This window comes from Narcine bancroftii, chromosome 2 (genome assembly GCF_036971445.1).
Source record: "Narcine bancroftii isolate sNarBan1 chromosome 2, sNarBan1.hap1, whole genome shotgun sequence".
Taxonomy (NCBI): domain Eukaryota; kingdom Metazoa; phylum Chordata; class Chondrichthyes; order Torpediniformes; family Narcinidae; genus Narcine; species Narcine bancroftii.
In genome coordinates this window covers 186,082,900-186,094,829 of record NC_091470.1, presented here as the reverse complement: position 1 = coordinate 186,094,829, position 11,930 = coordinate 186,082,900, and the positions used below count along the sequence as shown (strand labels likewise).

Sequence of the window (11,930 nt, the reverse complement as noted above, 5' to 3'; positions counted from 1 at the left end):
AGCTATACGTCTAATACAGGTCATCTTATCACAAAGAAATTCATTGGTACACTGTAGTTTTCTTTTACAACGGTCATTTTTAAACATAATTTCAAGCAATGCACCCTCATTTTTTTCTAGTGAAGTTATGCCAAGTGTGGACTTGATTTTTTTTTCAAAGCTGCTCATTTTGGTGAATGAAGCTCGCTGTATTTGCTTACCGAGGTTTACCTCTTCTTTATTCCTCCTTAAATTTGAATTTTAAAAGTACTTCCCGAGAATTGGGAAAATCCAGAGTGACCCAATCCTCGAGCAGTGTGGATTTTAGGACTTCTACTGTAAGAGGAAGATGTGCGGAGCAGACTCGATGGGCCAATGGGCCCACTTCTGCTCCAACGTCTTGCGATCTGTTTAAGGGGTGCAGAGGAAAATTCAGGGGAGGAGTTTTACATGCAGAGAATGGTGGGTGCCTGGAATGCATTGCCAGGGTTGGTGGTGGAGGCTGGTACAATGGGGGACCATTCAAGAGGCTCTTAGACAGGCACACGGGTGTAAGAATCCAGATCCAGCAGTGTCATTGGGTTTGCAGAGGACACAACAGCAGTTGTGAAAATCTCATGAAATGGTGCGAGAGTGACAATGAGGACAAGATGAAGGAGATGATTGTGGACTTCAGGAGGACCAGGAATGACCATCTCCCACTGAGCATCCTTGGATTTCCTTGGAGTTCACTTAACTAGTGACCTATCGCGGACACACAACATCCCCTCACCTGTCAAGAAGGCGAAACAGCAACTGCACTTCCTGAGGAGACTGAAGCGGTCAAGGCCGTCGGCCACCATCATGCCAACCTTCTACAGGAGCTCGGTCGAGAGCACCCTGGCTGGCTGCATCACCGTGTGGGGACAGTCACTGGAGGGAAATGGATCAGAAGTCAATCCACAGGACCATAAGAGCAGCAGAAAGGATCAATGGAGTCTCCCTCTGCCCTATCAGTGTGATCTAACGGGATCATTGTCTGAAGAGGGCGAGCGGAATCATTTAGAACCCCTTCCACCCTGCACACAGCATTTTTCAGTTGCTCCCATCAGGGAAGAGATACAGGAGGATCAGAGCCAGCCCCACCCGGCTAAGGAACAGTGAGAACGCTGAACGACCAAAGGAACTGCCCATTTGAGACTCTCATTTGTACAAAACAATATATTTTTATTTATTTTTGTAGATATACTGGTCCTGTACATGCATTGTTTGTCTGTATCTGTGTTATGTCTGGTTGTGTGTCTGCGTGTTTTGCACCGAGGACCGGAGAATGCTGTTTCGTTGGGTTGTACTTGTACAATCAGATGACAATAAACTTGACATGACTTGACTTCAAACGGGAGGCATAGGTCAGGTGATGGGGAACCTCCTGCCCTGGGGTTTGTTTGTCATTTCATCGTTGGGAAGGAATTTTGATGGTGCTCTTTAACGGGTAGAGAAGAGATGAAGAATAGATTCCACCATGGATGTCAATGGTGTTCCCCCTTTCTCCATCAGCCACGCTGTACAAATGGTGCCTGCCCCTGTACAGAAAGTCAGAGTAAAGAGGGCTCTGGCCCACGGGCAGTCACACCCCACTGCTATTGACCTGTCAAGAAGTTGGGGGGGGGGGAATCTGGAGCCCAGTCTGTGACCCCAATTCACGTGGTCACGTGAAGCCGAGCTCTACCCAAATCATGGCCTCCAGGAACAAGGGATCATTCTGGGAAGCTGGAGAATGTTGGGGGGGGGGAGGGTGGTGGTGGGGAGAAGAGGAGAGACAAATAAAACACACAGAGATGCTGCAGGAACTCAGCCGGTCTTGCCGCGTCCATAGGAGGTAAAGATACATCACCGATGTTTCAAGCCTGAACTTCAAGGTATAAGCAAAAAGCAGGCAGGCTTCTTAATTAAAGACTAGAATGGTGTAATGGAGAATTTAGACCCTGCTTTTGATTAGGCAAGGGTGAGCATCAGTAACCTACTTTGAGAATAATGTAGTAATCATAGACATAAGCTAAATTCCACCATGGGGCCCAGAGATGCAGTTATCTGACAAAAAAGACATCTGGTACCAAGAACGTTTAATCTTCCTGCTTGTTAGCCGGATGCTGTTTGAGATTGATGGGATTGTTGGTCGCAGACTGTCAGGCAAGACCTTGAAGCTAAGTAAAATATTGTATTCAAAGTGATAAGCTAGAATGGGTAATATAAGCTGTGGTCTCGCTGCTGAAGTTCCAGACTCCCTGAGGGGGGGCAACATCTCTCAGCAAGAAGAAGAACTTCTAGAGTTCAGCCAACGTCCCGGTCGGGGGAGGTGGCAACCTACTACAAGTGTGTGGTTGTTGCCTTGCTTTGGCAGTTGGGACCAGTCCAGGCATTGATAAGTATAATTGGGAAGGGCTTGCATATTGTAGTTTGAAATCAGCTTTAGATTTTGTAATAAAGATTTGTCTAAACTGAAGTGCTCTCGACGTGTGTGTCTGTTTTCTTTCGGTAGCTCCAACACTGTGACCAATCTAAAATGAACAAAGTGAGAGGTACAAGTTTACCCAGGACAAATGGGAGAGGCGGGCGGGGATATGATGAGAGGAGTTGAAAATTGATTTTGGCTCTGTGAAAGGACACAGAGGGAATGGGGGGGGAGAGAGAGAAATACAGGGAAGGAGACAGGGAAGAAGTGGTTTTTTTAACAGAAACCATAGTAGTCACTGTTAATGCTATCCGGGGTTGGATGGCGCCCAGACGGAAGATGAGGCGTGGTTCCTCCAGTTTGCGGATGGCTTTAGTCTGGCAGTGCATGAGACCATGGGCAGACATGTCGTCCAGAGAATGGGGCGGGGAATTGAAATGGGTGGGTGCTGGGAGATTCCCTGCTATTGTGACAGACGGATCTGAGTGCTCGATAGCAGAGGCTGATGTGAAGAAGAGCAATGTTTTGTGGGGGATTAGTCATTCCCCTGTACATTTGGTATATTTCCCAATCTCAAGACTCCTTTATTGTTATGTAAAAAAAAGCAGCCTCTAACCTCAACCCCCCAGGCCAGGCCCTCTTCACTCTGCTACGATCGGGGAAAAGGTAGAGGAGACTAAAGACAAGCCCTCAGCGGCACAAGGACAGCTTCTTCCCCACCACCATCAGGTTCTTGTTTGATCAAAGACACCGCCTTTTTGTGCAATATTATTTAAATTTTTTCATAGTAATTGTTGCAAGATGGATATAATATGAACATGAGCTCAGAATCAGAATCATGAACATGTCGTGAAGTTTGTTGTGTAGATTAATGGGATATAAATTGGGCAGCACAGAGGGGATGTTGTGTGTCTGCGATAGGTCACTAGTTAAGTGAACTCCAAGGAACCTGGTGCTCTTCACTGCAGTGTTGGGGATGTTAATTCCTGGTCCTCCTGAAGTCCACGATCATCTCCTTCATCTTGTCCTCATGAAGCCAAAATGCCCTGAACACTGTGCTGTATGTCTAAATTTAAATTAAAAAAAAACTGCACAATTCAAGCAATTAGCCGGCTGTTTGCCAGGGTGGATCGATTCCACTGCAGAACCAGTATCTTTCTCCTAATCCGCTTGTTAAATCGGGGACTCCGGCTCAGTGGTCGGGTGTTGATGACTTTTCGATGGTGTGTCACCTTCGAGGAGTTCGGGATTGCCAGAGAGCCAGTTCGCGAAGCATCCAGGGGTCTCTGTTCCCCGCTCTGCTATCTCGTTCTCCAAATAAAGGACTCCCATCTCGGATTATAACCATTTAACAATTACAGTACGGAAACAGGCCATCTCAGTCCCTCTAGTCCGCAATGATTTAAGTGAACTTCACTCGTCCCACTTACCTTACCCTTCAACCCCCTCACATCCATACACTCATCCAACCTTCTCTTAAGTGACAAAATTAACCCCGCTGCAACCACCTCTTCCAGAAAGTCATTCTACTCAGCCACAAATCTCTGAGTGAAGAAGTTTTCCCTCATGTTACTTCTAAACTTTTGCCTCAACCCTTAACTTATGACCCCTCATTCCAATCTCACCTACCCTCAAGGGTAGACATCTACTCTCTATCCCCCTCATAATTCTCATTTCAACGTGGGGAATACAGGACAGTGTGCTCTGAGGAGGGCTGAGTTAGCACGATTTCAATCAACATGAGATTTGCCCTCTCTTGTGGTGGACGACTGTTTTGTACTAGTTTGTCTGTTTTTTTTTGTAAATGTGCCAGACCCATCTTCTGAAACCCCTGGGCCCTACAGGAGTCGTGCTGGGCCAACGACTTCAGTGACCCCCTGTGGCCAAGAATTCTTCTGCATCACTGGAAGACGAGTATGCTGTCATGATACTTGTCCCCAGCTATCATAGACGGAAAATGCACAAAGGCAATGTTGGGAAGTGACGGCACACCGGCCATTACAGTGAGTGTGAAAATGGAGGGGAAACTGTGATCTGCCTACGACACGCGAAGGTGCCACCTCTGCTCTCGTTCTCGAAGGAGTTGCTCCTCTAGATCTGGCTGTGTTTCAGCCCCACACTCCAATCTTTGGGCATCCAGTAAGGAGGAGGGAGGGCCGGTCGAGGGTTGTCCTCGTTGGTCTGGCCCTTAGCTTGGGCTGACAGCCTGCCCCTCTTCCGTGTTTCCCTGGAGAAGAAGCAGTCGGTGCTCAACGGGCAGGTTGGAGGGTCTCTGGGAACGGTTGGCTCCCCAAGGGTTTGACGTTATTGACGGAAATATTCATATTTTGATTTGTAACTTATGTCTGTGTGAACAGTCTGAATTGTAGATGAATGTAGTACTTGTAACTTTTGGATGAAGAATAATAAAGGGGCAGTGTTGATTTACCACCAAGAAGTCAGTACTGAAGGGGAATCTAATTGAGGGATTTCGATGTACTTGGGTTTTCTGCAGATTTACAAATATTTGGGAGTAAGTTACAGAGCTGAATCTAATTGAAGGAGCCTGTGTGGTTTTTCTGCAGAGCCTGGGAGTGGGTTAGAGGCTGGGATACAATCAAGAGCTTGGAGGGTTTATATGTATAGAAGAGATGTCCCAGAGTTGGGTGACAAGGTGGGGTTTAATGAGCAGTGGGGTAATAAATATGGGTGTAGGTCAGTGGCATTTGGCAGGATAATACACGGGACCTTGAAAGAGGGGCAGGCTGTCAACCCAAGCTGAACCCTCTCCTGCCTGCTGCCTGGTCTCATGGATGGCCATCTTGGCCAGACCCAGGACTAGACTGACGAGGACAACCCTCGACCGGCCCTCCCTCTTCCATATTGGGTGCCCAATGATTGGAGCGTGGGGGTGAACTCCCTCCCTTCTCCTCGCCTCCCTGACATCTCCCCACCACTCCCCCTGCCTGCTTCTCTCCCTCCTGTCTCCTCCCCAGCCCCACCTCTTCTCCCCACCCCTCTCCCTTCCTTGTCCTCTCATCCCTGACCTCTTCTCCCCTCCCTTCCTCCTCTCCCCACCCCTTCCCCGACCTCCTTTCCCCATCCCTCCACTGCCTTCCCTACCCATCTCCGATCCCCACCCTACCTCCCCTCCCTTGTCCTCTCATCCCCACCTTTTCTCTTCTCGCTCCCCAACCTCCTCTCCCCTCCTCCCCAATATCTCCTCCCCACCCCTCCCTCCTGTCATCCCTTTCACCTCCTTGACCCTCTTCCTACCCCACCCCCTCTCTTACCCCTCCTCTCTGACCCTCTTCCCTCTTATCCCTCCCCTCCTTTCCCATCCCTCCCTGATTCTCTCCCCACCTCACTCCCTGCCACCCCTCCCCTCCCCCTCTCTTCCCCTGACCTCAACTCTCCCCAACCTCCCTCTTCTACTACCTCAACTGTTCCCCCTACCTCCCCAATCCAAGCCTCATTCTTGAGCCCCTCCCCTCGGCCTCACCCTCACCTCTCCACCTCAATAGCACTTACACTTCCCCATGAGGTTGAGGAAGGGCAAGGCAACCGGCCCCCATCTCAACAACATTTTACAGGAGTACAATCGAGAGGGTCCTGTCCGGCTGCATCACTGTGTGGAACGGGAGACGCATCAGATCAGAAGTCTATACAGAGGATCGTTGAGAAGATCACTGGGGTCTCCCTTTCCTCTACTAGAACCATAGTACATGACAGCACTGAAATCAGGCCAGTCAGCCCTTCTAGACCATGCCAAAATATCATTCCACTAGCCCCACTGAACTGCACTCTCCAGATCTCTCCCATTCAGGTATCTATCCCCAATTTATTTTTAAAACTTGAGAGTGAGCCTGTATTTACCTGGTTCCATACTCCCCCTACTCTCTGAGTGAAGAAGTTCCCCTTAAACCTTTCCCCTTTCACCCTAAAGCCATGTATTTATCTCTCCTATTCTGTGGAAAGAGCCTACTTGCATTTACCCTGTCTATACCACTCATTATTTTGTAAACCTCGATCAAATCTCCCCTCATCCTTCTACGTTTCATGGGAAAAAGCTCTAACCTGTTTGACCCTCTACCATCAAGGAGGAGGGAAAGGAGCATCAAAATCAGGACTGCCCAGCTGGGAAATAGCTTCTTCCCACAGGCTGTGAGGTTAATGAACAGTATCCTGTAACCAAGTAAATCATCCCAAAATTTATTTTAATTTAAATCTGAACATTTATACGGGTGATTATGGAGGGCTGTGCATGTGTGTGCACCATGGGCAGGAGAAACTCTGTCTCGTCAGGTTGGATATGGACGGTCAGATGGAATTCATTTTGAATTCACCTCACCCACTCTCCTCACCTTTCCACCCCTCTTCACCCATCCTTCCCCTACTCCTCAGACTCTTCCTCTCCCTCTTTCCCACAATCCTCCATTCAAACCACCCCTTCCCTCTTCCCCACACTTACTTACCAACCCCTCCCTTACCCCTCCTCCCTGACGCTGTTCCCTCTTACCACTCCCCTCCTTTCCCCATCTCTCACCCCATAACACCTTCCCCTTCCATACCCTTCCCTTCTCTCCTCCACACACCTCTTCCCTCTTCCCCACTCCTCCCTTCCCCTCCTCCCTCTTTCCTTCCAGCTGCCCCCTCCTCCCCACTCTCCCTTTCCTTCATTCTTGCCCTCCCATCTCCTCCACAGCCCTCGCTAACCCTTTCCTCCACCCCTGCCTTCCCCTTTCCCCTACCCTCCCTTCCCCCTCCTCCCCACCCCTCTTTTTCTTCCTCCCCACCCCTCCCTCCACCCCACCCCTCCATTCCCCCTCCTCCCTACCCCTCCCTTCCCCTCCTCCCCACCCACCCACCCATTCCCCCTCCTCCCCACCCCTCCTTTCACCCTTCCCCACCTCACCACCATCCTCTCCACCCCTCCTTTCCCCTCCTCCCCACCCCTCCCTTCCCCTCCTCCCCACCCACCCACCCATTCCCCCTCCTCCCCACCCCTCCCTTCCCCTCCACCCCACCCCTCCTTTCACCCTTCCCCACCTCACCACCATCCTCTCCACCCCTCCTTTCCCCTCCTCCCCACCCCTCCCTTCCCCTCCTCCCCACCCACCCACCCATTCCCCCTCCTCCCCACCCCTCCCTTCCCCTCCACCCCACCCCTCCTTTCACCCTTCCCCACCTCACCACCATCCTCTCCACCCCTCCTTTCCCCTCCTCCCCACCCCTCCCTTCCCCTCCTCCCCACCCTCCCTTCCCTTCCTGCACACCCCTCCCTTCCCATCCTCCACACTCCCCCTCTTCCCTTCATCCCTTCCCCTCATCCCTTCCCCTCCTCCACCCCTTCCCCTTCTCCACACCCCCTCCCTTCCCCTCTTCCCCTCCTCCACCCCTTCCTCTCCTCCACACCCCTCCCTTCCCCTACTCCACACCCCTCTTTTCCTCATTGCTCTATTCCTCCCCTCCCTTCCCCCACCCCTTCCCTCCATCCTACCCTTCCCTTTCATCCCCAACTCAACCCCACCTTCTGGATCCCAAACCCACCCCTATTCCCATGCATCTAAACTAACCCCACCCCCCCAGCTCTCCTGAGAGTCTCCAGGGGATGGGGTGAAGCTGCATCTGACCTGGGTGGAGGTGGCTGGTGGGGTGGGTGGGGGGTCTGTCCAGAGGAGAGGAGTCCGTGTCTGGAGTGGTTGAGGTCTGTCCAGGAGCTGTACCTGTGTCCGGGATGGGAGGTCTGTCCGGGATGGGGGAAGGGGGGTTGGGTGTCTGTTTCCTGGGGGAAGGTCTGTGTCCTGGGGAGGGTCTGTCCAGGTGGGGGAGTCTGTTCAGGGGGGGCAGTGTTGGGGCGACTGACTCGGGATGGGGAACGACCATCCCCTCCTCCCCTCTTGCGACTAAACCGTATGGTTTAGGAGGGGTCGTCCAGCCCCTAGAGGGGGGGAGGGGGCCATCTGCAGACCTCTCCCCACCTCTTCCCCCCTGTCAGTGCATCAGTCCAGGACCCGGTCCCTGTTCCCCATGGCACTCGAATCCAGATCCCGGCATGGGTTGTGGTGGGGGGGTGGTGGGTGGGTGGGGTCTGAGTCCGAGAGAGATCTCCAGGCAGCGGTGAGTGGTCCAGGGAGTGGGGTGGGGGCTGAATCGCCAGCTCCAGGGGATGGACGTCCAGTTGGCCCTCACGGCTTCCGGGACTCCGTGTGGGACTGGAGGGGGCGCATCTTCATCTCCACCGAGGGGATGGAAAACTCAAAACCTTTCCAGCCATACCAGTTCACACCCTGCGGGGGCAAGGAGAGGAGGGGGTGAGTTCACTTTGTACTTAGGGGATGGGGAGTGAGGGAAGGGATGAAGATGGCAGGGAGAGGAACCAAGAGGGGGGAAGGGAGGGAGTGGGGCATCACACACCATACTAGGATCAAGGGGTGGCAAGTGTGAGTGAGAGGGGAGAGGAGGGTGGGAGAGAGAGGGAGGTGAGGGATGAGAGGGGGCATGGGGAGACCAGAATGGGGTGGGGGGAACGGAATGGAGAGGGGGAATGCAAGGGGGAGGGGGAACAGAAATGGGGCGAGGGGTGGATGCAGGGGACTGAGGGGAGAACAGAGGGTGTGATGGAGGGTCATGAATGAGAATAGATTGGTGTGATGGGTGAATGGAGAGGGGTGAGGGGTAATGGAGAGGTTTGGGGAAACAGAAGGCAGCGAGGGGTGAACAGAGTGGGTGAGGAAGGTACAGAAAAGGGTGAGATGGTGAGGAGAGTGAGGTAGGAGTTGGACGGAGGGGGATTGAGGTGTGAAGGGAGTGAGGATCTGGAGAATTTTCCTACCTGGTGGTCTTTGTTGTTCCCGTACTCCCCATTGAGGTTGACCCGGTGACAGTTCCGATACCACCAGCCGCCCCGGTAGGAGATAGCACAGTTGGTCAGAGCCTCATCATTGTCCATATCAATCGTGGTGAAGTTACTGCCTCGGTGATAGGACAATGAGTTCCCTGTGGGAACACACACACACACACAACACACACACACACACACACACACACACACACACGGCATTAGAGGTGTCAGAGATGGACCACATCGACAGTTAGAGGTCTCGATGATAGACCACACTAATGGTTAGAGGTGTTGGTGATAGGTGACATTGAGGGTTAGAGGGTCTCGGTGATAGACCACATTGAGGGTTGACGGTCTCGGTGACAGATCACAACAGTTAGATAACTGCATGATTGAAGCAATTTCCATGTCAGAAGGTAAACAGGAAAGTCTGCAGACGTTGGGGTTGAGTGCAATACACAAATATTCTGGAGAAACCCAGCAGGCCACACAGTGCCCACAGGAAGTAAAGGATAACCAATAATTCAGGTCCAGTCCTTCCTTCATGGTAGGAACAAAATACAGGTGGGGGAAGGAGAGGAGAGGAGGGAGGAGCTCACACTAACAGGTGGGAGGTCACTGTAGGATACAGGTGGGAGGGCAAGGAGTAAAAAGCTCAGGTGATGCAGGAGGGGGTAGCTCTCTGATTGGAGAGGGAAGGGAAGTGGGTGTGGATGTCATGGAAAGGAGACAGAGGGATGGGGAAATTGAGAGACTCGGGAGCGGTTTGATGGAAACTGGAGAGGTCGATGAGTGGATATCGGAATCTCAGAGGAAGAGGTCCCTGCAGAAGGCATGAAGGGGAAGAGAGAGGAAAATGTTTGGTGGTGGGATTACACTGCGGAATGTAATTACGGAGGATAATACTTTGGAAGTGGAGTCTGGTGGGCGGTGGAGATATTCACGTCTCGGTGGCACGGATGGTGAAGGGCACACGCCTTTGATCGTGACCAGGGTTTGAATCCTGCACTGTCTGTAAGGAGTTTGTACGTTCTCCCCATGTCCACGTTGATTTCCTCCGGGGGTTCCGGTTTCCTCCCGGGGGAGTTGTAGATTAATGGCGGAACAGGCTCGTGGGTTGAAATGACCTGTTACCGTGCTGTACGTCTAAGTTCTAAAAAATGTTGTCTGGTTACAAGGGCACAGGATTCCCCTTGTCCTCACCTCCCACCTCACCACCTATAAAGTGGTCCCACTACCAGACACATGGTCTCCTCCTTGAGGAAGGGCTCAGGCCCGAAAATGTTGTTTACCTTTTACTCCCTATGGAGGCTGTGTGACCTTTCTCTGGCATGCTCGTGCACTCCCCGTTTAGCGGACTTGGTGATGGGACAGTGGGTTCCCTGTGGGAACTGCACAGATAGTTTACAGGAGTGGGTACTGGGGATCGCTCGCTCACCTGCAGTGCCTGCGTATTTCCCCAACCCTAGCTGGTAGTTCATGGCGACGTCCTCCACCACAAAGTTGTCGTACGTGGCGTAAGCAGACTCTTGTCCAGCACGCAAGTCCACACGCAACTCGTAGCGCTCCTGGGAGGTTAACTGGTGCAGGTTCTCCAGACCTGGGGAACAAAAACGAGCCCTAGGATTAACATGCAGATCCCACCGACGCTCAGGCAAGGATACCACAAGGCAGTCCACGCCTTAGGTCTAACTCTTCCCAACGTTTCCCGCCAGCCCGCCCTTCCCTTGACTGGTAACTGTCTACATCACTGGCTCGAGGCTGATGCACACACAGGCTTGAGTCGAGGAAACCACCCAGGCCGCTGGCAACTCCGGTCAAAGGACTCCCACTGGGCTGCAGGCTGCTGGAGACTGGCTCGAGATTGACTGAAGGGAGCACCAGGTCTTGGAACTGGAACATGAGTGGGCTTCCTGATCATTTGGGAGGTTTGGATCTGGAACTCAGGTTGCCAAAAAGTCTGTGTGGGAGCAGGAGTGCTGGAGACAAATCCACGGACACTCTGGGGGGGGGGGGGGGGTGGTGGTGGAGGGTGTGGGGGGGTGGGTACACTCCCTTTTGATTCTCTGACTGTAAGGGGTGCCGGACAATTTCTGCTGATGGCGAATCTTTACCGTGCACAGATGAAAGGTGATTTCATGCAATATCACATATTCTGTTTTGTTACACGATAACATTGAATTTTAACATTATTAACTATTTTCGGTGCTTGTACACTACTCTCCCAGTTCTTCTGATCCTGAATTAAAATAGTAGGGAACGTAGAAATCTACAACCTTATTTTGGCCGTGGGCCCCTCAGGACTCTGCTCAAAGTTTATGGGCCCCTTTGCAGTGAAGCAATCAAGTTTAGTTGGTTTCTTCTGTCCTCTTCTACTACCAACTACATGAAAAACTTTAAAAATATTTTATGAATTCAGTCTACGGTTCTCTCCCCCCTTAAACATGCTGTGTCCCACATTGAGAATGGCTAGTTGATATTGATCCGACGTAGAAAACCACCTCCTGCCGGTGGGGTGGGGGGTGGGGCGGGGGGGCGGGTCACAGTAAAGCAGCTATTTGACACAGGAGGATGTAATTACATCCAGAATTTAATTTTTTTAATGTCAGCTTTACTGTCATCTGATTGTACAAGTACAACCTGACGAAGCAGCGTTCTCCGGTCCTTGGTGCAAAACATGCAGACACACAACCAGAT

The 11,930-nt window shown here is 51.8% G+C and overlaps 1 protein-coding gene across 1 annotated transcript in view; it reads right to left on the bottom strand.

Annotated features, from left to right (window-relative positions):
• Positions 1–7,896: 7,896 nt before the first annotated feature.
• Positions 7,897–11,930, bottom strand: part of LOC138753014 (tenascin-X-like) — a 161,621-nt gene continuing 157,587 nt past the window's right edge. Inside the window, exons 73-75 of the mRNA XM_069915608.1 lie at positions 10,672–10,833; positions 9,225–9,388; positions 7,897–8,679 (exon numbers count right to left, since the gene is read on the bottom strand). Of these exons, the coding sequence (XP_069771709.1) occupies positions 8,578–8,679; positions 9,225–9,388; positions 10,672–10,833 (428 nt within the window). The 3' untranslated portion in view covers positions 7,897–8,577. The remainder of the gene's footprint in view (positions 8,680–9,224; positions 9,389–10,671; positions 10,834–11,930) is intronic.